Source organism: Rattus norvegicus, chromosome 2 (genome assembly GCF_036323735.1).
Source record: "Rattus norvegicus strain BN/NHsdMcwi chromosome 2, GRCr8, whole genome shotgun sequence".
NCBI classification, from domain to species: domain Eukaryota; kingdom Metazoa; phylum Chordata; class Mammalia; order Rodentia; family Muridae; genus Rattus; species Rattus norvegicus.
The window spans coordinates 198,058,516-198,085,351 of NC_086020.1; the positions used below are offsets into that span (position 1 = coordinate 198,058,516).

Genomic DNA, 26,836 nt, shown 5'->3' on the forward strand with positions numbered 1-26,836 from the left:
GAAAATGAATATTGAATCTGCTTGAGTCTCTAAATCTAACTTCTAGGTTGTATGATAGGAAATACGGGTAGCAGGAAAACATGTTAGAGATATTAGGGAGCTACAGACTCTTGGAGACTCTACAAAACAAATAGAGTGTATTTTTGTTTTGCTTTTGTTTGGCAAATAAACTACCAGGGACTAAGAAATGGATAAAACTTTTGAATGAAAAGAAGTTTAAGAGGCTCCAGCCAGTTGTAACATATGAATGATATTTGGGTTCACACTTAAACTCTAAATACAATGTTTTCCAGAAAGTGAAATACTTAGAAATTTGGTTATTACATTAATATATTGTTAATCTCTTTAAATGTGATAAGAGCATTGTGGCTATGCTTTTAAAAAATGAATGTTTTAAAGACAAATATCAAAAAGTTTCATTTGAATGCATGTATTTAGGATCTGATTCAAAAATATAATTGGTGAGACATAGGAACTTATACATGGGAAAGACTGTCTTGACTGGACACAAACTGAAGATAAGTAATGGGTGCCTGAAGGTTGTTCTGCTGTTTCTTTTCTTTGGTCTAGGTGTGTGGTGCTTTCCATAACTGACAGAAAAAGGATGAAACAACATGGAAGTCAGCATCCCAGAGCCAGTCACTGATCTGCTCTATGGGGACAGATCCTGAATAGGACAGAACTCAGCGTAGTCTCAGCTCTCGTAGTTACTAATGTCCCTGGGCTTTTAACCTCTGAACTCCAGTCTTCACTTCTCTTTTTCTTTTCTGGTGTGTGTGTGTGTGTGTGTGTGTGTGTGTGTGTGTGTGTGTGTGTGTGTGTGTTTAGAGTAGCCAGAGGAGGGTGTTGAATGTCCTTCTCTGTTATTCTTGCCTTATTCCCTTAATACAGGGTTTCTCGCTGAAACTGGAGTTTGCTGTTTTGGCTAAATTGTCTGGTCAGCTAACCCAGCTGTCCTGTCTCTGCTTCCCATAATGTTAGGGCTTCAGGCAAACAGACAGCTACATCAAGCTTTTTACATAGGTGCCGGGGATCTGAACCCAGGTCCTCATGCCTGTGTGGTAAGCATTCTTACCCTCTAAGCCATTTTCCTGCTGCCCCTACATGCTTACATGGTTATAAAGTCTCACAGGGTTTCACTGAGAAGGAAACATGATGCTGTCTGGGAAAGCTCTTGGGAAAGTGGAGAACTTGGGTGTTTTAAGTCATGTATGGAAGATGGAATAAGGTGGAACAAGGGTTGCACCTCTTTCCCCGGAGTTCAGCCCCCACCCCCACAGCAAGGTAAGGCTTCTCTGTGTAGCCCCGGCTATCCCGGAACTCGCTTTGTAGACCAGGGTTGATTTGGACTAGAGCTCTGCCTGCCTCTGCCTTCTGAGTAGATATTAAAGGTGTGCGCCACCATGCCTGGCTGGCCTCAGCTTATGGATTGCTCTAGTGACTCTGCCATTTCTTGCACTTTGACTTGAGTTGTTTAGCTAGTGGTTACTGTGTAGTCCATATATCCAGAGCTGAGCTCAACTGGACTGTAGAAGGGTTTCTGGCAGTTGCTATAACCCAGTTTCGGTTCAGATCCATACCTACTATGGTTTTCTAGTATACAGAAACATTGCTCACAATAGTTCTGCTTCTGCTCCCCCAACCCACCCATTCCTGTCCCCACTCTTTTGGAGGTGATGCAAGAATTGGGGATTTTCTTTTTTCTTTTTTAAGTTAAATAGAAAATTGTGTAATGCACTTTATATTTAATCCTGTCATTACCCTTACTGACTCCTTTATCCTTTCATATGGTTTTAATTTACTATTTATGTATTTTCATTTGCTCCTGGAAAACTCCCTTGGTATTTCTTATAAATAAGACTAGCTTAGTAATAAACTCTGTTTTTGCAACTATCTTAATTTGTTCAGTTTGAAGACTAATTTTGATGGGCTCAGAGTTGCTGGTTGACAGTCTTCCTCTCAGAATTCCAAATCTGCCATCTCACTGTTTTCGAGCCTCTGTGGGTTAAGAAAATCAGCTGCTAACCTAACCAGGATCTTGGTGCTGGAAGAGTCTTTTTCTTTTGTTAAGAGTCTGTCTTTCAGAAGTTATTATGTTTCTAGGTCTGGATTGCTTTGAGTTTATTCTCCTTGGAGTATGCTGAACTTATATGTGTAGACTAAAATCTTTATTCCCATTGAGAAAGTTTTCAAATATTTAAACACTACTGTTTCCTGCCCTTCCCTCCTCTCCTGTCCCTTGACTCCCATCATGAAGGTGTGGGACATGGGCTCAGATCCCATTGGTCTCTGTGGCTTCGTTCAGGTTTTTTTCCTTTGCTAGTCATTATTCCTCTTCTTCAGAGCTCAGCTGGCTTACCTTCTGGTTCACTGGTTCTTCTGGCTGTTCATCTGATGATGAGACTTTAGGGGAGAATTTTAATTTTAATTGTTGTGCTCTTTTTTCAATCCCATAATTTATTTATAAATGAATAAAAAATTCTCATCCTTCTTAAGATTCTTTATTCGGCAAGACACAATGCTCATATTTTTTCCCAGTTTTCCTTTAGTCTTTGAACATATTTGAAGTTTACAGTTTTGTTTAGTCATGCTGTGCCCACACTTGCCTGGGGACGACCTCAACTGTTTACTTTTGCCCCGTGTGTAGGCTACTTCATTACATTTTTTACACATCTTGCTTTTTTTGTTGTTGTTGAAAACCAGAGCTTTTCTTTTTTTTTACATTTATTATGTGTGTGCATGCAGTGCTAATGTGGAGGTCAGAGAGCAGAGAACTTTGGGTTGGTTCTCTCCTTATACTATGTAGATGCTCAGGGATGGAACTAAGACTATCAGGCCTGGACAAAAGTCTTTACACACTAGGCCTTCTCAGCAACCTGCAAAGCAGACACTTGATGTAATGGAGGGGAATCAAGGTTTGTTGATATTGCTGCTGTGTAAAATATTCTGAGCATAGCACAGGACTTGAGCTAATTGGTCTTCAAGCCCAAAGTTCTTCAGAGAGGACTTCCTACATGCTGGTGTGGAACCCACATCTCAGGAAAGCCCATGGCTTGAGATCCCAGTGTATTGGATGATGAATCCCTTTAAGGGTCCCCCAATACCATAGTAAGATCTGCTCCAATCCCTAAGGCCCTGCCATCTATAGCATTTGGCTTGTTTCCTCAGAATTACTAGAACATGCTGAGCTCCAGATGTCAAGTTCAAGGATCCTGGTCCATGCCTGGGCAACCTTCTCTGGAGAACTAACTGGACAAATTGAAGCCATCTTCTAGCCTCTTAATTCATGCTCAGATCAAACAAGAATGGTTCCTAAACTGCTTCAAGCTGAAATGATCAGTGCCTGGGACAGTAATTAGCCAGGGTGTCAGAGATGGCTGCGGCAGGTAAGGAGAAAATAGAAAAGCTCAAGGGAAGCCAGGAGAAAGGAGCAATGGCCAAGAGAGGTCTTTCCTAGGAAACAGCTCCTCTTCCTTTCCTGGTGAGGTTTAGGGCTAGCAGTGAGGTGATAAGAACAGGGGTCTGTCAGAGGTGTCTCCGGCCATTTCCAGACTGTACAGTTCATCTGAGAGGAGCACAAAGACAACACTAAGGCCCTCCAACCCCCAACCCCTCCAGCTCTTCCAAGCTGTCCATCTGTGCAAGAAGCTCCCATGAAACGGCTCCTTAGGTACAGTGTTGTGACAAGAGTGTGGGATTTGAATGCTGCAGACCTGGGTTTAACTGCAGGCTTTGCCACTTCACCACTGTGGTGAGTTGGCCGAGTCGTTAAGATTCTCTGAGCCTCTGTTTCTATATTGGTCAAAGAGGATGTTAGCCTTTGGTTTGCAGGACAGTAGCAGGGGATAGGATTGCATTTTTAAAGAGTGTGTCATACATGCTTGGTAATTAGTAAGTACTTTTCTGGTCCATCTTGTTAGCAGCCTTGGAAAAGAAGGAAGAACAAACCACTTCCTCTCTTCATGTAGCCTTTCTCCACAGCCTTCTTCACCTTGTCTGCCTGAAAGCCTGGCTTAGGGTCCTTATTATGAGTTGTCATAGCACCTTTATCTTATTACCTCCATTTAGCTGATAACTAGGGACTTAGCTGGGGATTTGCATGATTAATCCCTGTTTCTTGGAGTAACTTTAAAAAAATGTTATGCCTTTAAAATTTTTTTATATATTTACATTTTCAAATTACGTGTGTGTGTGTGTGTGTGTGTGTGTGTGTGTGTGTGTGTGTGTGTTTATGAGAGAGAGAGAGAGAGAGAGAGAGAGAGAGAGAGAGAGAGAGAGAGAGAGAGAGAACATATATGTGTGGAGGTCCAAGGACAGCTTGCAGGAGTTGGTTCCTAGGGATCCAACTCAGGTCGTCAGGTTGAACAGCCTCACTAACCAAAATCTTAGCTTATATTTCAATTCTATTCTTCCATTAAAAGAAGCAAGTTCTGTTTGGGTGGATCAATGATCTGTAGGTAAGAAAGATTGGTAAAAGAAACTTGTTTGTCACTATCCCCTCCATATCCTCTCTCCTCCCTCTTCGGCTGTCCAGCCAGGGTGCTTGAGGGCACTCTCTCCTGTAGCACGGGTTTCCCTGAGGGCACTCTTTCCTGTAGCACGGGTTTCCCTGAGCTCAGTCTGCAGCTTTGTGCTCTGTGTTCCTCCTTCAACTCAGCAGTCTTCTGTCCAGGAGGCTACTTGCCATTTGAGGCAGAGTTCTTCCACATTCCCCATCTCTTTGCGACAGCATCACCAATAGATGGGCTGGGATGTTCTTTGATTTGAGTTAGAGTCAGAACAGAAAAAGAAAGCTGAAGGAGGAGGTTTCTTGGATATATTGGGATCCCTAATTTTTTCTTTTTGAAGTCCTAAACTGGGGACCTTGTACATGCTAAGCAGGTGCTTAACCACTAACCTACAACCCCAGCCTTCCCGTGTAAGAGGAATATAGGCCCTCATCTCTCTCCTCCCTCCAGCCCTTTATCCTTCCCTCTCTCCCTTCTTCTCCCCACCCCTCTTTTTCTCTTTCCCCCTCCCCTCTCTCTTCAACGTTTTGAACACACTAATGTAACCTAGACTGGCCTTGAACTTTTGATCCTCCTGACTCAGTTTCTCAGTGCTGGGACTATAGGCATGCATGGCCATGCCCAGATCCTAGTTGTCATATCCCTTTCCTCGTGGCCTTTGCTATGTCTTCAGATTTTTCCTCTCCTTAGAGAACATGTTTCTCCTCGTACTTCCCCTGGCAACTTTGCATTATGACATTTGCCCTTGCTTTGTAGGGTCCTTTTTCTTCATTGTTTCTTCATTGAGAAGGCTCTGAGTCCACTCTTCATTTGCAGCACTGTCTCCCTGGAACTTAGTGTACTGCAGTGACTTATCCATAACCTCTTCGGAGCAGTCATGGAGCTGAGTCTGGACCCTAGACAGAGCCATGGGGATCGGCCTGTGGGATTTTCTGTGGTCTGTGGCAGCTGAGGTGGAGAGAGACAGCCACTCTGTGTTCAGTAGCTGGCATGAGCTACTCTGCTCCCTCAGCAATTCCAGGACAGTGGAGTCTGGCCACCCTCTGCCCTCAAGAAACTAAAAAGGAAACCCAAGGAAGAAATGTGCTCTACTGGCAGAGAGGCCTGCCCTGGGAAATGGGGACTTTCCTCCCGAGCTACAGTCACTACCCACCTCCACTAGCTTCAGAGCCTTCTGTAAGAGGCTGTGGGACACCCATCAATGTCCCCTCTACCCTCTTGCTGAGGCCCACAGTCTGCAGGAGGTTAACCTCAGGTCTCTTCCTAGTTGCTTCTGATTCATTTTCCTGCCTCTGGCCGGATAGAGGTTTAGAGGTTTGGCTGGGCCCTACTGCTTCGATCTCTAAGCTATAGTTCTCGGCCCTGCCTGTGAAATAGCAATGGCCAGAATGAAGGGTGTCTTACCCCCCCGACCCCCAGCATTCTATCAGTCTCACCCTCCAGCCATAAATCTCTAGTTACACAACAGGAGACTGCTCACCTCCAGGGGTAGAAGAACTCCAGCTCTGTCACTTAGCTTGCAGAACAGCCAGGCCCTGATGGCCCAGTATGCACCCAGAGGGTCACACTTAAATCATTGGGGTGTCTTGACAATTCTGGCACCTGGAATCTGAGCCTCACCCCGAGATTCTGATTGTGTAGATATAGGCCAGGGCTGGAATCAGGATTTTGGAGGTAACCCAGATAATTCTGCATTAAGCCAGGGTACCTTTCATCTAAAACTTTGTCTATTATAGTACTTGAAACAGGAAAGCCCCTGTTGTTCTGTTGTTGCAGTTTTGACCGGGGTGGGGTGTGTGTGTTGGGGGCAGGGTGGTGGTGGTGTTTGTGCCTAGCAGGACCTTGACCTGCTCTGGTCCACCTGGATAGTTCTCCCAGGGAAGTCCATATCTGTGGTTTCCCTCTACAGGTCTAATGCCTACGTGTAACTGCAGCTTCCCTTCCTACTAGGCTTGTTCACTTTCCAGGCTACCTAAATACCTCAGCACCCTACTGGGCCTGCCAGTTCTCCCTCCCCTGGACAGCAGGGACCTGTGGTCCTAGAGATAGATTCCTCCTTTCAGACCCTTCAGGCCCTTGGAAAGAGCCCAACCAGCCATTTTCCCAGGCTGGGCTGGGCTGGGCTGGGCTGGGCTTGAGGTGGCCGGGTGGGGGGGGAGCGGCCAGGCCTGAGGTTTGGCGGCTTTCTGTGCTTTTCCTATTAACAGATATGCAGATGAATGCTTTTGAACACCAATAGTACAGAAGGTTTTAGAAACAAGACTGAAGCCCAGAGAAAACCTAATCATACACCTTGAAAAAAATCTTAGAGCTAGCTCCCTCCCACCGACTGTTGCTGCCCACGCCCCAAAATCAACTTTTCCCATGACTCACACGTGGCAGCTTGTGCACTTCTTTTATTATTAAATATAAAAGCAGCTTCCTATTTTTTAAATAGATATTTAAATGACCTTATATAAAATAATTCACCACTTCCAAGTATAAAAAAACGCAGTCTCACAGTTGGTGAGGCAGTGCTCCCTCTGGGCTTTCTTGGAGGGAAGAAGGGGTTCCTGTGCAGGGAAGCTCCAAAGGTGGGTTTGGGGCTCCTCCTGCTCTTATGCAACCAGGCACCCACAAAGAGCCTCTTGCAATGGGTTGGATTTGCTCTTCTGTCTTTAATAATGTATGTTTAAGATGGAGGGGTAGGAGAATGCCTTTTGTTTGTTTCTGTGTTTTTCTTCTATTTAAAAATACGTATTTTCTAGTGTGGAAATAGTCTGTAACTAGAAGGCTAAGTAAGCCCCACGGGAAAGTCTCCAGTGTCCTCACCCCCTCTGTTGTCTCAGGACAGGGCTGGTGGAGCCTATAGACCACTCTCCTCCGGATCCATGGCCTGAAAGATTAGCGACCCAGTAGCCAGGGAGGGCAGGAAAGGGGGGAGGCGGGGCAGCAGCATAAAGAGACCAAGGAGCAAGTAAGAGCCCTGTCACCCATGCCCAGGTCACCACAGACTAGCCTGGCTCAGGAAACAGAGCATCAGAGCAGAGTTGGAAGTAAATGACCCATTTTTTTTTGATCCCTCTCTAGACCTGGCTTGCTTGGCTAGAGATGGCAGGGGGGGGGGTAGGTGAGACTGGGAAGGTATCCTTCCCTACCAGAGTCAGGTCTGGAGAGCAAAGGCCAGAAGAGGGTGGGGCTGGAGCACAGAGCTCCATACCCAGAGCTCAGGACCAGACAACCTGCTCAGCTCCAGGCTTCAGGCAGTAGGGGAAGGCAGCTGGCAAGGGACTGGAGTATAGAGATCAACTTCAAGCTTAGGGGTACACACATATTTTCAAGACCCATTCTCATTTATAGCTCTGCCTGTGGCCTTTGTCTCTGTCTCCCCTTCTTCTCTCCCTTCCCCTAGTCACTTCCCTCCTGGGAATGTCAAAGTGCAAGATGCAAAAACCTGGGTAAGGAACACAGCCTAAAGACCAGCTCTGACTGGTAGCCCAGGCAGTTCTCCCACAGCTTCACCCTGGACAATCAAAGGCTGAGGCGGGGGAAGGTCGGGCTTAGGGGCTCCCTCAGTCAACATGTGAGGCCAGCTCAGTGCAAGAAGCTGAGGAGAGGTTGAAGGAAGTGGGAGAACATTCGGACGGATGATCGCTCATAGGGATGGATTGGACAGGCTGTTCAGCAGGCAGGTTCAGTATTCACAGTGCAATGGCTTCCTTCATGAGGGGTGCCTCTGCTGGCAAAAGAACTCTGGCAGGGGCTATGGGCAGGAGGAGATGAGGTTAGAGCTCAGTCTTCCTCTTGGCATCATGAGCCAGGTCAGATAGGTCCGGAGGGCTGGTCTCCCTCCTTCCTGGCTATCAGCAGAGGGCACTTAGGCAAGTTGAGGGTGTAGACCCCTTTAAGCTGTCATCACAAGCAGCCAAAGGCCTCCTCTTCCCGTTTTTTGGGCTTCGTGCCTTTATGCCTTTACGGGAAGTTGGGCAGATGCTGTCCCACCCTTTGAATGTCAGGCTCTCTTCTTGGGAAACAGGCCCCTGCCTGTCCACGTTGGGATTCCTTGGCACCAGTTGGGTCTTCTGGGCACAGGGCTCTTCTGCTCCTTCTCATCTGTCCTGATCTCCCATGGGCCATACAGGCTAGTGTGGCCCTTGCCAGGTTCTGGTTTTGAGAGGAGGGAACAGCCCCTAAGGGAAAGGGTCCTGAGCTGTTGAGCTGCCCTTCCTCAAATGCAGCGAGCCTCCAGGGCCCACAATAAATAGTGGCAGGATACTGGGGGCATCCTCCAGCCCTCTCTCTTTAGTTGAGAGTCTAAGGGTTAGGATGGAAAGATCCCCATCAAAGCTGCTTTCATCCAGTCTTGGTAGGCAGGAGCTCTGGTAGTGGCAGACCACATTCCCAGGAAGATGACAGGAGAGGGTAGTGGTGGACGTTGCCATAATGTCTCCTCCCATAAAGAGATAGTCCTGTGTGCCCAGCTGTAGGGAAAAGAAGGGAAGAAGGCTGGTCAGCAGAGGGAGTATGGGGAGGGTCGCTGAGGACATAGTTGGGGGAGGTGTGGCATTCCTGTGGGTTGTTGGCTGGCTTCAGGCAAGACTTCCTCTGGTCATTTCCTTGGCCCTCTAGGTGACCCCAGACACCACAGAGACACCAGGCAGCTTTGCCTGGCAGCAGTCCAAGCCTTTGGACAGACTGGCCTCACCTCCTACCTCTCCTCCTGGGAGAGTAGTGACCACAAAATGAGGGCCTAGGACTGGAGGAGGTCTAGGCTTATTGCTCAAGCAGATGGAAGCAGGGAACAAGCTCTTGAATGTCCCTACTAGGCCACTCCTCAGGTAAGGCCATCTTAGTAGTCTTAGACCAATGATCTAAGGGGATCTCTGCCAACTCTAGCAAAGAATTTTTCATGCCTCCATACCATGCCTTAGAGAGGGTCTGCACAGAAGACACTTGCTCAAAAGCAATCAAGTAGAAAGAAATTGGGCTTGATGGGCAGAGGGTAGAGACAGTGCCAGGAAAAGGGAGGGCTTGCCCTATCAACAGGCATGCTCACCCTGAGTAGCCTAGCCTCCTCCCAGATGGGATGAAGGACTTGCCTCTTGTCATCCATGGAAGCCAGGGCCCTGCCCTCTCTCCACCCCACCCCCATCTTTGTCCCCTTGCCCAGCATCCTCAGAACTCTTTGTTCCATAGCAGAAATCCCCTGGACTCTAGCCAACAGTTTGACTTTGGACCCTGGGTGGCGCCTCCCTAGTAATGTCCATAGCCCTACTGGTCAAGCCTGTGATGGGTAAGGAAGGAAGATGAGACCTACAGCCTTTGGCCCCCAGCCTATTCCCAGGCTTTGGATAGGAAACAAGCAGGAACTATAAACTGGACATGAGCCTTGTGGTATAGCCAGGCCACAGGCTTTGGCAGGGTCCACTGGGGAAGAAGGCCGCAGAGGGCATGCTCTGGCCTCTGACCCAACTCCTGCTTCCTGGGACCATGGACCCGAGTTTTCTGCAACCTAGTGTCCTTCCCTTAGTCCCCACTTCTGTGTGTCCCACTCATCTTCTTGTCAGAGTACTGGTCAGTCAGTTCCCATAGACTCCTTGAACCTGGAATGGGGACCAATTTAGATCTGAACCAACTGAGTAAAATCTTGAAATCCTTAGGTGAGAAACTTGAAGTCTTGGGCAGGTCTGAGAGTTAGGATGTGTGTAAAGGACAACTGGGTACAGAGAAACCAGGTCATACAGGTGGCAGAAACACAGCACTGAGCCCCAAAGTCCGCGGCAACCTTTACTCCCTGATTCAGTTTGGAGAGGCTCTGGATCCTTTGCAGTTGCTCCAGTGAGCCAGCTCATTCATCTCACCCATCTCCACCCACACTACAGCCAAGTGGGTCTGCAAGAGTCTAGATATGGGTTGCTGCTTGCTTTAATCCAAATAAATCTCCCTGGTTCTGAACATCTGTGAGATTTCCTCTGTCTGGGGAAGAGCTGAGACACATCATCCTACACACGGGACAGTTTGCTTACATGTGGCAAGGGGTATAACTGGAAACTTCAACAGATCACACAGCTACTTTGCCATCCAGTCAGTTAGCAAATCAACTAAGCACTCTGCTAGCTGGTTAGCCAATCAGCTCATCAATCAAAAATTAGTCAGTTAAGTAGTTACCAGCTAGTTAGTTGAATAGTCAGTCAGCTAACTAGCTGGCAAGATGAGTTCATCAGTTGGCTGGTTAATCACCCAGAAGGCTGATCAGTTAGAGAATTCTGGCCAGGGTTAATTGGTGATTCAGACCTGAAACCAGCTACCAACATTTACTAAATTTTTGACGAGGATGGAGGTGGCACTGTCTGTACTAAAATCCTGGATCGAAAATGAAGTGCAGAAAAAAATGGAAGATAGTTCCTGCCCTCTAGGGACTTACAATCTTCTTAGAAGGGCAAAATTTACATATACATATAAAATATGATTTAAAATACATAAAACAACATCCAAATGTGTATGGATTGATATAGCATGAGCCATATACAAAGGAGCAGAAGGGTATGAATTAAAAGGACAACCAGAGGGATGTGGGATATACTTCAGGAAGGAAAAGCTTCCTGACAGGCTGGTGTGGGTGGAGATAGAGAGGAAGAATACAGGTCACATCTCCATCAACACTGTGGACAAGGACAACAAAAGACATGCATCAGTGTGCAGGGGACCCAACGAGGAGTTATAAAGTGACCAAAGTAGGAGCTAATACACTTTCCGTAGGCTCAGGGCATGGACAGAAAAACAACAAGGAGTTTTAACAAAGGTGAGCTCCAACTACACTTTGGCTAAAACAGTTAGGTGTCCAAGTGTGGGAGTATGGGATGGCGAAGGTCTGCTGGACAGAGGCTCGTGGGAAATAGAACTGGGGTTTTTAATAGACTACAAGCTCAACATATGACAATATATGATGCAGCTGTTAAAACTAATGTGATCTTAAATCTGCATGAGTAGAAGAGCACTGTCCAGATCAAGGAAGACAACCGTCCCACTGTACTCTGAGCTGGTCAGACAACATCTGGAGTACTGTGTCCAGGGCTGGGCGCCACATTTTCAGAGGGACATTGACAAACGAGTGTGTCCAGGATGGTGAGGGGTCTGAAAACCATATCATATAAGGAATGTTTGAGGGGCTTGGTCACACTTAACACAGAGAATTTTTAAAGGGGACATGAATAACTGACTTTAAATATCAGGCCTCAGGAGAAGATGAGAGAGGACTGGTCGGGAAAGGGGAGAAAGGAAGGCAGCTTTGCCCACATAAGGAAGGAATTCCCCCAGTGTTGTGTGCTGTGACCCCAGTGTTGTGTGTAGTTGAGCAGACTGGCATGCAGAGCACTTGCCTGAAACTCTCTGTGTGTGTGTGTGTGTGTGTGTGTGTGTGTGTGTGTGTGTGTGTGTGTGTGTGTGTGTTCAGGAAGCTGGCTGACTCCCTGTGGGGGTGCAGAGTAGCCCTTTTAGCTGGGACACTGGGCCAAATGACCTCTTGACAGCTCTCCCAAGACTAAATTTCTATGGCATCATGATCCTAAATCAGGGAGGCAGCAGTAACCTTGGCTTGGGAGCAGGAACAGATAAGGCACAGTTTGGTAAGAAGAGGATGCTGAGGAGGTCAGGGCTCAGTACCAAGCTGGGATTGCTTGTAATTGAAGGGGGCTGGCAGCCATGCAGAGGCTAGTGAAAATTCTGCATGGTGGTAAAGACCTTGTAAAAGCCTCATTAGAGGAGGAGGAATGTGGTTGCTTTGGGATCAGATGTAGCAACAGCAAGAATAGAAACATAATGAAGAGGTCACAGTAACTGGTCTCAGCTGGGGAGGGGATTCAGGAACAAGGGGAGACCTGAGGCCTGGAAGAGAGGGGCCTAGCTAGACTTGATGATGAATGAGTGGACTTGGGAGTAGGGTGGAGGAGAGGAAGTCAAGAGTGTGTGGACCGCCTGGGAGTCAGGTGGTTTCTACAACAGGGGTGGGTACCTAGTTTTTTTTAAGGGATAGAGAGATATCAAAGTCAGAGCCTTACCTTAGAATCCTTTCTACACTGGCAGTTCCACCTGTCTGTCCTCATCCTGGGCCAGGGAGCTGCAGGCGGAACACAGGGTTGACATAAGACTTCAGCAGGAGCATGGAACTGAGGGGACCTACTAGCTTATCCCCAACTTGCATATGGGTTCCATATGGATGAGATTTAGAAAACCCCAAACTGCTCAATTCTAGGAAGAAATCAGGAGAAAGCTCCACTGTCATGGGAAGAAGAGAGGCTCTTCTTTCTTTGTACCCACTCTGTTCTGCAGCTCTGTTTACTTAGGGCAAGGGGGAGAAGCCTCTCTTTCAATCTAGAGGGGAAACAGGTCCCAAGACAGACAGCAGTGACTCCTACAGCCCCACTCCAACTGCTCACCTGCCCTCTGGTCGCCCCACAGAAGAATCCAATGTCCGAGGGTCTCGATGGCTCTGAGAACAAGAAAGATTTATCTTACTGAGGTGCTGGCATGCCCCTAAGTGTTACTGAGTTGCAAGAATTCCTCCCACTGCTCCAAAGCATGCACAGCTGAGGAAGATTCCTGGACCTCTGAGGATGGGCACTCCTTCTTCTGTCCCCTCCTGTGTAGATCACCACCTATGGGCCCTCAAGCTCCCAGAATAGCATTCCTCTCCCTTCCTCTCCTCTCCCACTTGGTATTAAAATTCTCTCATTTTCTCATTCTTTCATTCTTTCATTCTTTCATTCTCTCATTCCCTCATCCTCTCTCTCTCTCTCTCTCTCTCTCTCTCTCTCTCTCTCTCTCTCTCTCTCTCTCTCTCGCTTTCTCTCGCTCTCATTTCTGTGTAACAACCCTGGTTGCCCTGGAACTCACTCTGTAGCTCAGGCTGACCTCAAACTCACAGAGATCTGCCTGCCTCTGCCTTCTGAGTTCCCAGCCAAGAATTCTCTTTTTAACATGATTCTGTTCTCGTTCCTTCTTAATGATCTCAAGGAGGCTGGAGAGCTCTTTAATTAATTAATTAATTAATTAATCAGACAGAATCTCTCTATGTAGCTCTGGCTAGTCTAGAACTCATCCTTTCTTAATGATTTCCAGGAGGCTGGGGACCTAATTAATTAATTAATTAATTTCTCCGACAGGATCTCTTTATATAGCTTTGGCTAGCCTAAAACCTGCTTTGTCAACCAGTAGATCAGGCTGGCCAAAGAGGCCTGCCTGTGCCTCTGGATTGCTAGGGCTACATGCACACTACCACGCCTGGTAGCTCCTAATTCTTGAAGCCACACTCCATCACTACCTTCTACCCTTTGGGCTGTCATCCCCACCTTCCAGCAACTGCAGAACCTATTGGAACCTGGCTACCCTCCAGCCTGTAACCTACCCAGCCTTTGTCTTGCCCCATAGGATGTCCTCTTCTCCCGGAGTTCTCCTTACCCTCCGCTTCCAACTGTAGAACAGGAGGCCCCCGACAGCCAGCAAGACTAGGATGATGCCTAGCACCCAGAAGACAAACGCAGAGGTCTGGGGATCCTGAATAGAAGAGCCTGTGTCGGTCAAAGGAATGGAATTAAAACGGGCCACAGGCCTGGCTGCCCCCTCACTTGCTGGTCCTCCTTTCAGCTCTGCGGGGCTCCTTCGATCTCTAGTACTTTGGGCCACAGGCCTGGCTGCCCCCTCACTTGCTGGTCCTCCTTTCAGCTCTGCGGGGCTCCTTCGATCTCTAGTACTTTTCTTGCCCTCGAGCTCCCCAAGGGGCAGTACAATGCCCCAAGAGTGGCTTTTGGGAGGCAGTAACTTAGCATAGGGGGTGGCTGAGTTGCCGACTCGTTGGGGATTCAGTGTGGCAAAATGGGGAGAGCGTGGCTCCTGCTGGTCTTCGCGCAGTGTAGATGAACCATCCGTCTTCTCAGGAGTATTATTCAGTGTCTGGCCAGTGGGTCTCATAGGGTTCACCTCTGTCAACGGGGTGTCTGTTATATTCGTTGGCTGTTGATCCTCTGTTAATTTAGGGAATGGAGAAGATGCTGAGCGGGCCCAGGGTCTGTCAGTCTCTGCCTGGATGCTGCCCCCTACAGGATTGGAGGGGGAAAACTTCCTTTCCTGGGTCAAAAATCCCTCACTAGCCTCTCCAGAAGCTTCTTCTAAGACCCAGTTAGTGCCCATTGAAGATTCAATAATGTCTTCCACCCCAGGGATGGGGGCCCCCGCAGAAGGATGAGGTTGTGGGTCCTCGTGATTTGGTTGCTCTGTTGACTCGAGGGTCTGGCAGGTACTCCTGGGCGGTCGCTGCTTAGCACTGCCTGGGTCCTCTATGCGAAGAGGCAGATCACTGGGCAAGAGGGAGCTTCCCTCTGTCCTCTGAGAATCATCCCAAGCCAAGTCAGCCAGAGGGGCCATGGAGGGGGCAGGGGGCTGGTGAGGGGAGGCAGAGGCCAGGTCGCTGCTAGGGGTGGCTTTAGGGTACAGGCAGTTGCAATCAGGCTTGGTCACCACATCTGAAAGAACCACAGAGAGGGGGAGAGAGAAAGATGGGGAGGAGATAGAGTCACCAGCCTCTAGCACAGCTCCCCCAGAGGGGCTAAGAGGGGGATAAGGCTCTGGGGCATAGGAAGGGGTCCCTCTTCTAACAGCCCTGGGGCTGGGGAGAGGGCAGGACAGTAATAAACGATCATGACACAGAACTCAGGCATGAGGGATCAATATGCAGGGTATCATGGACTAGGGACCAAAAGCAAGGTACAGACAAACAGAGCAGGACTTGGGGTGAGGAAGATCACAGGACAGTGTACTAGGGTTCTAGCTGGCCGGAGGCCAAGCCAGGGGTTAGCAGCACCCAGGCCAGGGGCCTGAGCAATAGCTCCTGGATTAATACAAGACACTGAAGGCATCCAAGACACGGGTTTCATGCACAGCCAGGAGAGGAACCACCATAGCTGCTGTCACAGACAGGACAAGGCCGGGAGCTGGGAAGCAGCCAAGTTTGGAATTTCAGAATTGAAGCACTAAGGCTGGACTTGGCTATTGTCCGGTTGCAGGACCTCAGCCCCTGCCTTAGGGAGTAAGGCTGAACGTAGGACACACGTGGCACAGGATGCAGAGATGAGTACACGCAGAGTGCACAGGTAGAGAGAGTTTGAATGATGTTCAGACTTCAAATCCAGCCTTGTCCCTTGAGGGGACATCCAAGGCATCCTGGGGACTTCCGGAGCCAGGTTATCCTAGTGTTTTGCAGCCAAGCTCCTGGAGCAAGGACCCTGATTGCCAGGTGGAGCTCCTGCTCTTTCCACGGAACCCCCATTTATTCAGCCAGCCTGCAGAGCCCGGGGGGAGGCCACCATGCCTATGGCTTTCCGAGGAAGGTCCCATTACCCATTCACTACCATCACGGCCACCAGCAGGGGCCTTCTTGGTGCTGCCACATGAAGTTTGGCAGTGAAACAGTACATGCAGGCATAAGTCAGTGTGCATGCACACACATGTCAGCAAAGACATGTGCACAGGACCTTAAGGTACATGAAGCCACACGAGTACACAAAACACACAGAAACACAGTTAGCACCCAGGCTGCTTCTGGGATTCCCCCAATCCCATATCCCACCTTGCACACACCCTCCCTGTAGCTGGCCCCTTCTGTGCTTACCTCTGCTAGAGCATTTAGCAAAGCTGTCATTGCAGTTCTTGCTAAAAATATTCCAGTCCTTTTCAAGGAAATTCTTTGTTTCGTTAAAGAAATTCTTGATTTTCTCCAGCAACCGGAGAGGACTCTCTTTGTAAGTTTGGACACAGGCCTGGGAGAAGAGTGAAGCCCCCTCTGGTAAGCATGAACATGGGCCTCCTCTGTTATCTCTATCCAATTCTCTTAGGTTTTCTCTTTTCCCCCTTTGTTTCCTCCCTTACATCTCCTCTGCTTTGCAGCAGTATCAGTCTTGAGGTTGAGAGATGTCATTTCTCCAGACATCCATCTAACACATATGTAAGTGCCAGGTATATTGCCATATATTTACCTGGGCATTATGCAGTGAACAAAAGAGACGTGGTTCCTAGCCAAGCTGGGCACTAAGTCCAGCAGACACTAGCACTAAACCCATTGTTACAAGTCACAGTGGCTCCCAAGAGAGTGTCCTGAGCCATGTGAAGGCGTATAACCAATAGGTGCTAAAAGAGGGCCCAGGGAGAAGATCTCCAAAAGGATCAGCTAAAAGCTGAGTAGGGTAAGAGAAGGAAGTGGGGGTAGAGGTGATAGAAGATGCAAGGACCCTGGGACAGGAAAGCATGAGACGCCAAAAGACTGAAAGAAGGCTGGAGAGGCTGCAGCTCTGCAATGTAGGAAGAAAGTGGCAAGAGACACAGCTGGAAAGAGCCCTGCCAAGACCAAGAACTCGTTGGCTCTGCCAGGAACTTGTAAGCCACAGAGCCAACAGGAAACTGAAAACCTGCTGGGGAGGTGGTCCGTGGTATAAGACTTATCTTTCAGGAAAATCATCTTGGTGTGGTGTAGAGAGCAGACCTGGGTAGACCAGAAGAGATGAGGTCCTTGCTGGTGCCCCATTTTAGAGGAAGTGCCGAGGATGCCCTGCCCTGCCTGCTGAATGGCATTTCTCTTCTGCACTGGCCCAAGTGCTCACACACCCTCTGCAGCTCTGAGAAGTCATGCCCTCCTGGGTGCTTCCCTCCTCACCAGCTGCTCCTTCAGGCTCTGTGCCAGAGTTCCTTCTACATACTGCAGTGCCTCGGGGTTCTGCTCTGGGTCCACCTCACCTCTCACAGCAAGCTGTTCTGTGTGTGGTTACAGTCTCACCTACAGCCTATTTCCAGAATGCCAACTCTCTCCCTTAAAGTTGAGCTATTCTGGGAAGGCCAATAGGTTTTCCAAGGCTACTACAGCTCCCTTGATTACATCACTGCATCTCTCTGGCCCTCCCATAGCATGCTTATAACAGTTACTAGACAAATGAATGAATGAAATGACCTGGGCTTGGCTTCATCACTCAGCAGCTAGGTGAGAACAGACAGATGACTGGCTTTATGCGGATTCATCCCCTTGTTTGTGATGTTAGAACAACAGCACACCAGCCTCTCCCAGGAACTCTTAAGGCAGGCCAGCTGCCTCTGTCCTACATATGTCCCTGGCCTTATATGCTGTAAAAGAAACCTGGCATCCTCACCTAGAACCCTGACACCCAAGCTTTCTCAGCATGGAGGCGCCTGCTGGTTTAGGAGCTCATAATCCTTTTCGGAGCAGTGTGGCTGGCCTTGGCTCCTTGGGCTTACACTCTTTCTTGCCCCCAAGTCACCACTCAGCATGCACTGAGTGAATAGTCATTGACCCAGGGAAGACTGAGGAGCTTCTATCTCAACCATTGATGCGGCATCATCTCAAAACGCAGATTCCCAGGCTCACTGATGGGCCCAGGAAAGTCGAGTCTGTAACGGTATATGCTGGGCCTCTGCATTTTCAAATAAGCTCTTTAGGTGAATAGCTGCACAGTATAGAACCATCCTTTCCTCAACCATATAGCCACTCCAGAAAATCTGGTTTCCTGTCCCCTTTGGGAGCAGAGTGTTTCTACTTTGTGGTCTCTGTTTCCTCTCTCTTCTCCCCATCTGCCTCCAACAGCAATCTCCATGCTTCCAAATCAGATGGACCAACAGACACTGTCACCCCTTATCTTACTTGACTTCTCAGCCTCCTTTGATAAAGCTTCTGGCTCCTCCTATCTGGAAGCCCTGAGGTGCTGCCCTCTCTAGGCTTTCCTCCTACCTCAGGCTTGTGTTTCATTCAGGATCCTGGATCCCGTTCTCCTCTTACCAGGGTGAGAAGGGTGGACTGGGCTGTGCAGTTCTGTGGTTCCACACACAGTGTCTGTGTGTCCATCATTCACAGTCACAAGCAGCAACTACAGCTGTCTGATTTGCCTCACACCAAACTGAGCTCTTCCTTCAAACCTACTCTGCCTGTGGTCATCCTTCTTTTGACATCAGTGAGAGCTCCAGGGACTCCAGATGAAAACATCTGCCTCACCCTTTCCCTTTTTCCCAGGAAGCATCACACCCTATCTGTCTGGAGGGATCCCGCTCACTCACCTTCATTTTCCCTGCTCTGCTCTGATTCAAGTCACCACCATCTTCAGCTTGGCTGAACCTCCCACTGACCAGTCCACCACCAGATGGCCTTCCATCATATCATCGTGTCACTCTAGTTTATGGTGGCTTCTTTCAAATTTAAGACAAAAAGCTCACCTCTTCAACACCATGAATTAGTGGTGTGCTTCCTGACTTTGCTCCCTCCTGTCAACATCCCATGCCTGACCCATGCCCTTTGGGCTTCTGAATGCGAACCTCTCTGGTTACCCTAGGGCTTGAGTGTAGTGCTCCTCACTCCAGAATGTTTCTCTGTGTGTGGCTCCTACTGCTCTTCCTCGTGCTGGAGCACCAGTTAAAGTCTTCTTGCTGCCTTCTCTTCCCATCTGCATCCTCATTCTGTTAGGGTCCTCACTGCACTCTCAGTCTCAGGTTCCTGTTCCTCCCACTACTACTCAGGGCTCCCCTCGCCTGCTCTACTCTTCTCCAATGCTATTATCACCATCAGCCGTCCACACACTTGCTCATTTTCGCTGGCTCTCTTATGAGTGTGGGGATTTTTACTTTTTTTTTTTTAAATCACAGCTCATTCCTGGTGTCCAGAACAGCACTTGATATACAGTGGCCACTCAATAAGGTTTTGCTGAATGGAGGAAGAACCCTTTTGATTATATTTACAGGTGTCATCATTTAACAGCTGCCTACCTCACTGTAAGGGTGGGAAGGGGAATTTCTTGTTCCAAGGATATCCTCAGGGTCCACACTGTGCCTTCTGTCTAATGAATGCTTGATGAAGGTGGATGGAGTAAAGAAGTGAATGGGCGAGGGAGTAGGTTAGTGAGGTTCAGGCAAGGCAAGCATATGAGGCAGGGTGGGACCTCTGCAGCCTCCCTCTGCCCCTTCCCTGGTGCTCCTGCCCCAGTCACCCTACCTCGTTCTGTTCCTTATAGTCCTTGATAAAGCAGCTGTTCAGTTTCATAGAGAGTTCCTGTAGCCTCTCGGTGGCGTTGGCGTTGGGGGTGTTGTCTTTAAAGCGCATGGTTTCCTCGATTATGACTTGTACCAAAACAAAGGCCTTCTTTAGGTAGCAAACGGGATCGTCCTGGAATACAGGAACCAGGAGCTTAGTCCCTGGCCATGGTGGCCAGGCTTTATATGAGACAGACGACCAACCACACCCGAGGCAGATAGAGAGCTGTAGCCTGCCTCCTGTACTCTTGAGGAAGGGACATACCACCCTGGCGATGAGGATGATGATACCCTAGGCCTGTCTTTTATTACCTTTCTTTAAATCAACCATAACTGAGAATTGGGCTAGCATGACAGAAAAGTAGATTCTGATTAGAGAGAGCGTTGGATTTCTGAAATGCAGCTTTAGTCAGGAGACACACAGGGGAGGGTGGGTTTCATTCAGCCTTGCTGCCCCTTAGTGCGCTCTCTCTCTCTCTGTCTCTCTCTCTCTCTGTCTGTCTGTCTCTCTCTCCTTTCAACTTACTTCCACAAAAGTTTTTTTGTTTGTTTGTTTTGTTTTTTTGGTTTTTGTTTTGTTTTTCCATATGGCCCCTTTAAATCCTCCAAAATATAAAGATACTGAGGACTATCTTATTATCAAAAGCGTAGCCTTGGATTTTGTCTCCAAGGATACCGAAAATGGTTAAAGACAGAAGCTACTTTTATCTCTGCATCTCTAGTGCCTGATCCAGTGAATAGGTGAAGGAGCAGGAGAATGGATGGATGGAGCCCTGAGACTATGCAGACCATGGCATGGTCAAAGAAGAGATGGTCTAGTGCTGAGAGCTCAGAGACGGAAGGGATTCTGGATAGCCTGATTGTTCTCTTGAGGCTGGAAGATAGGAGGTGTGGCACAGGGATCGATGGGGCACATGGGAAGTGATGGGAAGACATCGCAAAGAGCTGATGGAAAAGCTGGGGAGCAGAACAAAGCAAAGGAGAGAGATGAATGAACATAGGGTGTGGTGGGTACTGTGGACTTGGAACTAGATTGTCTGCTTTCTCCTAGAGCCATGGGCTTCCTGACAGGTAAGGAGAAATAAGTGAAGGCTTTGGGGTTTCAGAGGGCTCCCCCTAGTGGTAAGATGAAGAGTGCCCTAGAATCAGGGAAGTCAGGAAGCCCCTGAAAATTTCCTCGGGACTGGGGAGTATAAAGGGACAGCACCCTAAGGTTAGGTGTGAGGTAGAAAGCCAGGCTAGACTGTCTTCCTTTCTCTGGCTAATGGATTGGAGGAGATGTGATCTAAAAAAATAAAGCACATGGTATAACATTCCTGGGTTCAAATTAGGCCTCTATCACTAAGTATGCTCCTGAATCTCTGCATGGGTAACAAGCAATATCCGTGGACCTCAGAATGGTACTGTTAGGATTAATTGGGGAATGTGCCTAGCATTTAGCAAGTGCCTGATTTCTTCCAGGTCAAAGTATGAAAACAGCAAAGGACTTAAGCTCTGGACTCTGCCCAGCCCTGAAAGTTGGAACTTGACACTTGAAGCACCCAGGGATTCCCATATCCCCATCCTGTCTGCTCTAGGTTTTCTGCTGCTTTCATGCAGTTCCATGCCACCACAGGATGGGCTCTGAATATAAAGTTAAGCACCCGGGGCCTTACAAACACTTGCTACTCACCAGCTGTTCCTGGTCTACAAATTTATATTCGATCAGGCATGCAGTCTCCATTTGGCTGTCGATCTGTGAGATAGAACAGGCCAGCAGTTACATGGTACCTATAGATCAGCTCAGCTTCAGGATGGGGACCCAGGTTTTGGGGTGAATGACATTTTAACTTTACCTCCCTAAAACAATGCCAAAATGACAGAGCTACAGCTAGGGGAAAAGCTGTATCTTCCAAAAGCTCAGAGGACTTAAAAACAGACAGACACTTCTATGACCTATGAAATCACGCAGTCTCGTTTGTATAAGGAAGAAGCATCTCTAGGAAAATATAGGAAGTAATCTTTTCTGGAGGTGGTAAGCACTCTATGGTGAAAAGCCTCAAAGAGAGGCCGGCCAAGTTCTGGGGAGTCTGGGTCTCTAGCCCCAGCCTCTCCCTGAAGCAATGTTCTAACCCTCAGAGACCATGATGGCACCATGGACCAGGGAAGCTGCACGCAGAGAGTGCTGTTAAGAAGGGAGATTGGGAGGTTCAGCCCCAGGGCCCAAGTTCAGGGCTCTGCAGATGACCTTACCCACTGCTGCCCCACCCTGCCAAGCTCGTGGAAAGACAATACATTCTTTAGTGAGAGGAGCAGAAGCCATGACAACAACTGGATCCTGCCTGGCTAGATGACCCTTTAGACTTGTTGATGATTCTTTAAGCCTATTAGAATGGGATCTGGGTTCCTTCCCAGCCCAGATGAGCAGGATACCCCAACCTCAGGGGCAAGAGCCAGGGAAGTAAAAGCAGAAGGCAGGGAGTTAGGTTAGAGCCTCCCATATAAATTTGGGTGGGGCCCTGGTGCCAGGCTGTCAGGGGATCCAGCTATCTAGGAGCAGGACAAACCATCTGGACCCAGCAGGCAGACCAGGCTGACTTCCCAAAGGAGGCATTGTCTGAGTCAGAGCAGGGTCAAGGAGCCTTTTAGAATCCATAGTGGACATTCCTGGGCTACCATTAACTCAGGCAACAGTTAGAAGCCTATCCTACTCACTATAGTAGACCTAGATGAAAGGGTTGGGAGGAGCTAAGGTGTTCACCTCAAGAAGATCAATGAGACACCAGGATAGCCATTATCCAGTTAACTATTTTCTCTAAGCCCTCTCTTGGACTCTGCCATCTGGCTGCTGTCTCCGTTTCCTTAATGAGGAGAAGGCGAGGTCTCATACTCACCAACTGCTGCAAAATCTGTAGGTGTCCATTCCCAATCATGTGGCTACAGTGCTCCGACACCTCGGCAACACTCCTGCTCACGAGGAGACAGACCAGCAGCAGCCGGGAGCCCATCCATGTCTGTAACAGGAGAAAGGCATGGCTTTCCAGCACTTCCTCTCCCTTCCCAGAATGCAGCACTCCCCAGTTAGATTCTTATCAGCCAGTGCACCAGCTCACTCTCCCCTTGATAATAACCCAAATGCCATCTTCTCCAAGATTAACTCTTCTTAGGTTAACCCAGGTTAGCCCAACAATACAGAGAACTTAAAAAAATTCAAACGACTTATTTATTTTTGTTTTGTGTTTATGAATGTTTTGCTTGCTTGCATGTACACACTCTATGTGCTTGCCTCTTCGAATCCCCTGGACCTAGAGGTATGAATGGTTGTTCTGGGATTTGAACCTGGATCCACTGCAAGAACAAGTGTCTTTAGATCATGAGCCATCTTTCCAGCTTACAGAGGATGTCTAATGATAATACTAATGGTGCACCAACCAATATAAGTGTTGGTGACTGAGAGACTCAAGGGTAAGGTTTTCTGTCTTTCAACTTTAACACTGAGACAAATCGAGACCTTGTAAGCTGGCTTTCAGATTGCAAGCCAGAACCATTCATTACCATTGGTGCCTACCTTCTTTCCCACCTGGTTCCACAGGTTAGGTTCTACAGGGGACCAAGCACTGGGAACTCAACGCGAGTGGCAGACCTCCTAGAGACTTAAACTTGCAGTTCAAGAAGAGTCCATCTGACTAATCAAAGACAATGCTGTGTCTCCCTGCTGGCATCTGCCTATCTGAGACGCATCAGGCCCTTCCTCTAGTCAGCAGGCTCTTGCCACAGCAAGGAAGTTCTCTCCCTTTCATCAACACCCATCTGGCTCAGTAGCTGCTCGTCCCCAGGGTAACAGGTCTGGCTCCTGACACCTTACCAGGTCCTTCCTTCCTCCTCTACCCTAAGATGCTTCCATCCCTATGGGCTCTAATAGGGAATCCCAGGAGATGGCCAGCCTGAGGCAGAGGGGCTCTTGGGCTTTCTTCCCCTGGCCTGAGGCTGCCATTCTGAGCATTCTGGCTGCTGATATCCCCCAATTCAGGGAAATGCTGGCAGGGTGGAGTGATGACTGGCACCTTCTTGGATCTGGGCTCTGCCCCAATAGTCCAGATGATGAGACAAATGCTGCAAATAGGAGTGCATTGGAAAAACACAGGGAGGCTCTGAAACAGTCCATAACAACATTGGTTTACATCTAAAGCCCGAAGCTTTGCCAGTGCATGCCAAGGAGGAAAGGCAGCATTGGCTGGGCAGTGTGGAGGGAAGAGGGACCACAGTGAGGCCTTAAAGAGTGGAAGACAGAGATGGGCATTGAGACACAGGGTTGCCCAATGCCATTAAGCACAGGACCTGTTAAGGTCCTTGCTGACGAGAGAGAGAGAGAGAGAGAGAGAGAGAGAGAGAGAGAGAGAGAGAGAGAGAGAGAGAAGATGCAACCAGCTATGGGTTGATACTGCATTGGGCATGGTTGGGCAGTTGGAAAGTTAGCCCTGAATAGGAGTGGCAGCCCAGATCTCCAGAATCCCAGGCTCAGGACCTGTTAAAGGAAATGACTGTGGAGAAGATAGCTCTGGCCCAGGCTGGTGTCACTCAACGTGTCAACCCATCGTGTCTGTGGTATGAAGGAAAGGACCTTGCAGTGGAGATGTTCAGAAATACCTCAGTCTGGGATCTTCAAGACATTGGTGTTTGAAGATAGCAAGGTAAAGACATTACTTCAAGACCACCAGGTTTTGGTGGCTTTTCAAGCATGCACAGCCATTGGCTTCAAAGATGACCCAAGGGGGCCACTCCTGGATCTGGATCTGTAACCCCAGTGCTACCTTAGACAGGGTACGGATGGACACCCAAGGGTTAATACTCTAGCCTGCATCTGGCTGGACAGGCTCTTCCTGGCTTGCTTCTTCCTCCCACCCACTGCTTCAGCCTCTGTCTAAGAGAGCAGCCCTGGAAGGAAACTGCTGCCGTCTCAGAACACTTCAAGACATCACATCATGCTCCATTTCCCAATCAGTAAAGTCTCTGCAGAGACCTGGCTGGACTGCCGGACTGAACCCTCCGACTCATCTTGTCTAATTCTGCCTCCTCTCGTTTCCCCTTCTAGTCTTTCTTCTTCCTTTCTTCTCTCTCTCTTTCTCTCTCTCTCTCTCTCTCTCTCTCTCTCTCTCTCTCTCTCTGCTTGTTGCTTACTGTTTAAGTTTTCATCCCTTCCCCACCTAACCCCATCTCCTGCCTCTCACTGGCCCCCCTCCCTATGGTTCTACTTTTCTCTCCCCTAAACACCTGCAACCCTCTCTTCTGCCTATAACAGTTCTGTTCCTACCCTCTAGGTTTTCCCTCTCATTCTCCCCAGAAGCAAACCCACTTGCTGTTCATTGAAAGTACCATCCTCCACTCTGTAAGTGCCACACCGTATCATCTGCTGCCACTACTGGGGACACGTGTGAGCAGCCCACCATCCTCTGCAGCTCTGAACTCTCCTTGCACTTTCCTCAGTCAGACGCACAGCCCAGAATAGCCCCATCTCATTGAACCAAATTCTTCAAGAACAGATTCAGGTCCAGTTCCCCTCAGAGAGCCGCCCAGGTCCCTAACAGTTCCTGCACCTCCATTGAACAAGTAGCAGCATGCCTGTCTCCTTTTTGCTGCCAACAGGTTGCTCAGCACAGGTCCTGACATAAAGTTGGGTGACCCTGAATTTTCCCTACCCAGAAGACCCACTCCCAATTGGGGCCTAAAACCATGTGCAACAGCCAAAGGGAGATGTCTACTGGGGATGATGCCACACTCGGGTCTCTGTCACTCGGAAACTGGTTGACCACCCTGGCAGACACTGGGCCCGTACCAATTGCTGCAAACCTCCCCCACCCCCACCCCCGCCTTCATATCTCTCTCTCTCTCTCTCTCTCTCTCTCTCTCTCTCTCTCTCTCTCTCTCTCTCTCTCTCTCTCTCTCTCTCTCTCTCCTGCCTGTGGGTAGCTCAGTGTTCTCCTCCGTGCAATGGGATGAGCAACCTTCCCTTTACCTCGCAAAGCGCTGGAGTCCTGGGAGCAGCTATTGAAATACCGCGGGCCTCAGCCCTGTTCTAGAAGCAATAAGGAAGCCAGAACCCAGGGCCGGGAAGCCTGGGCAGCTGGCGAAAAGGGGCCGCGCCGAGCCGCCTGCTGCTTGCTGCAGAGCTCCTGTCCCAGCCCAGCCCGGGCCCCGCGCGCCACGGTTGCAGCTTACCGAAGAAGGGCAGCGCCCCGCGGCGCCCCGCGCGGTCATACGGGCAGCTGGGTCCCGGCACGGCGTGTTGGCCGCCCTGGTTCGTTCGCTTCCTTGCTCGCTAGTGGCTGGAGAGCCTGCGCCGCGGTCGAGGGCCACGCTGCTGTCCCGGGATGCAGAGAGCCGCAGCGACACCGAGAGCACCGAGGCAAACTTTCACTTTCCCCTGGCCGAGCTTCGCTGGCCAGTCCTCGGCACAGCCTTTTAAGCGGGCGGGCTGGCGGGGCATGTGGTTTATGGGAAATCACCCTGGCCCTCCGCCAGACACACACACACACACACACACACACACACACACACACACACACACACAAAACACACTCACAGGCACTGACACATACTACACCCCAGAGGCCCACTGAACCGCCGACTCCCTTCCCCCAAGCGGGCCGCCTAGTCCTCCCCGCTAGCTCTCTTTCCAGTCGCTCTGTGGCTGTGCAAGCTCCGCAGCCTTCAGCAGAGTAACCGGGGCTCCACCGCCCTCCCCCTCCTCTCTCGAGCACTGGACAAGACACTGCCTTTCCTTCTGTGCTCGCCACTGTTGTCAATCTCGTGTGATTGTTCTCTGTCTAATGCTGGCCCCTAGGGACTTTCCCCTCCAGGCCCAAAAATCCTCAAATCTGAGCAGGAAAAGGCAGAGTACATTGAACAGGACTTGAATGGGGATGGACCAGCACAGATGACCGAGGCCTCTCTGCTGTAGCTCCATTCAACTCTTATGGAGCCCAGGGCAGCAGGTTTGCAAGTTGGCTTGCTCCCTCCTATGTATGTTTTGTCCAAAGAACCGGCTAAATTCCCTGTCCCCTGGCTATAGGGACAATCCAGCTACCTGGTCAGGAGAGGAGGGATCTGGTCCTGTGACAACTAGCCGGGTGGTTCTGTATTCTGTGCCAGAAGCTCCAGGTGCTTGACTTGAAAAGGAAGCTGGTCCCCTGCTCTTGGGCTGCTGAACCCAGCTCAGGTGGACAGGTTGGTGTGCCTGGGCCCTTGGTTTCCCTCAACTCTGTTGGAAATGCATTTGTGGAGACAATCACATTTTGTCT

The 26,836-nt window shown here is 49.2% G+C and overlaps 1 protein-coding gene and 1 long non-coding RNA gene across 10 annotated transcripts in view; one reads left to right on the forward strand and one right to left on the reverse strand.

Annotated features, from left to right (window-relative positions):
• The window catches only part of LOC120100914 (uncharacterized), a 49,630-nt gene extending 41,720 nt beyond the window's left edge, over positions 1 to 7,910 (forward strand). The window contains exon 3 of the long non-coding RNA XR_005501202.2: positions 571 to 7,910. This is a non-coding gene — a long non-coding RNA (uncharacterized LOC120100914). The remainder of the gene's footprint in view (positions 1 to 570) is intronic.
• Csf1 (colony stimulating factor 1) lies at positions 6,885 to 26,259 on the reverse strand. 9 transcript variants are annotated; one of them, XM_039103173.2, is made up of 10 exons: positions 25,755 to 26,259; positions 22,433 to 22,552; positions 21,232 to 21,294; positions 19,522 to 19,692; positions 19,296 to 19,376; positions 16,150 to 16,297; positions 13,891 to 14,053; positions 12,923 to 12,975; positions 12,545 to 12,603; positions 6,885 to 8,968 (listed from the first exon to the last, which is right to left on the reverse strand). In XM_039103173.2, the coding sequence occupies exons 1-10, from the start codon at positions 25,791 to 25,793 to the stop codon at positions 8,678 to 8,680; spliced, it is 1,188 nt and encodes a 395-aa protein (XP_038959101.1). In that variant the 5' UTR covers positions 25,794 to 26,259; the 3' UTR covers positions 6,885 to 8,677.
• Positions 26,260 to 26,836: the final 577 nt, after the last annotated feature.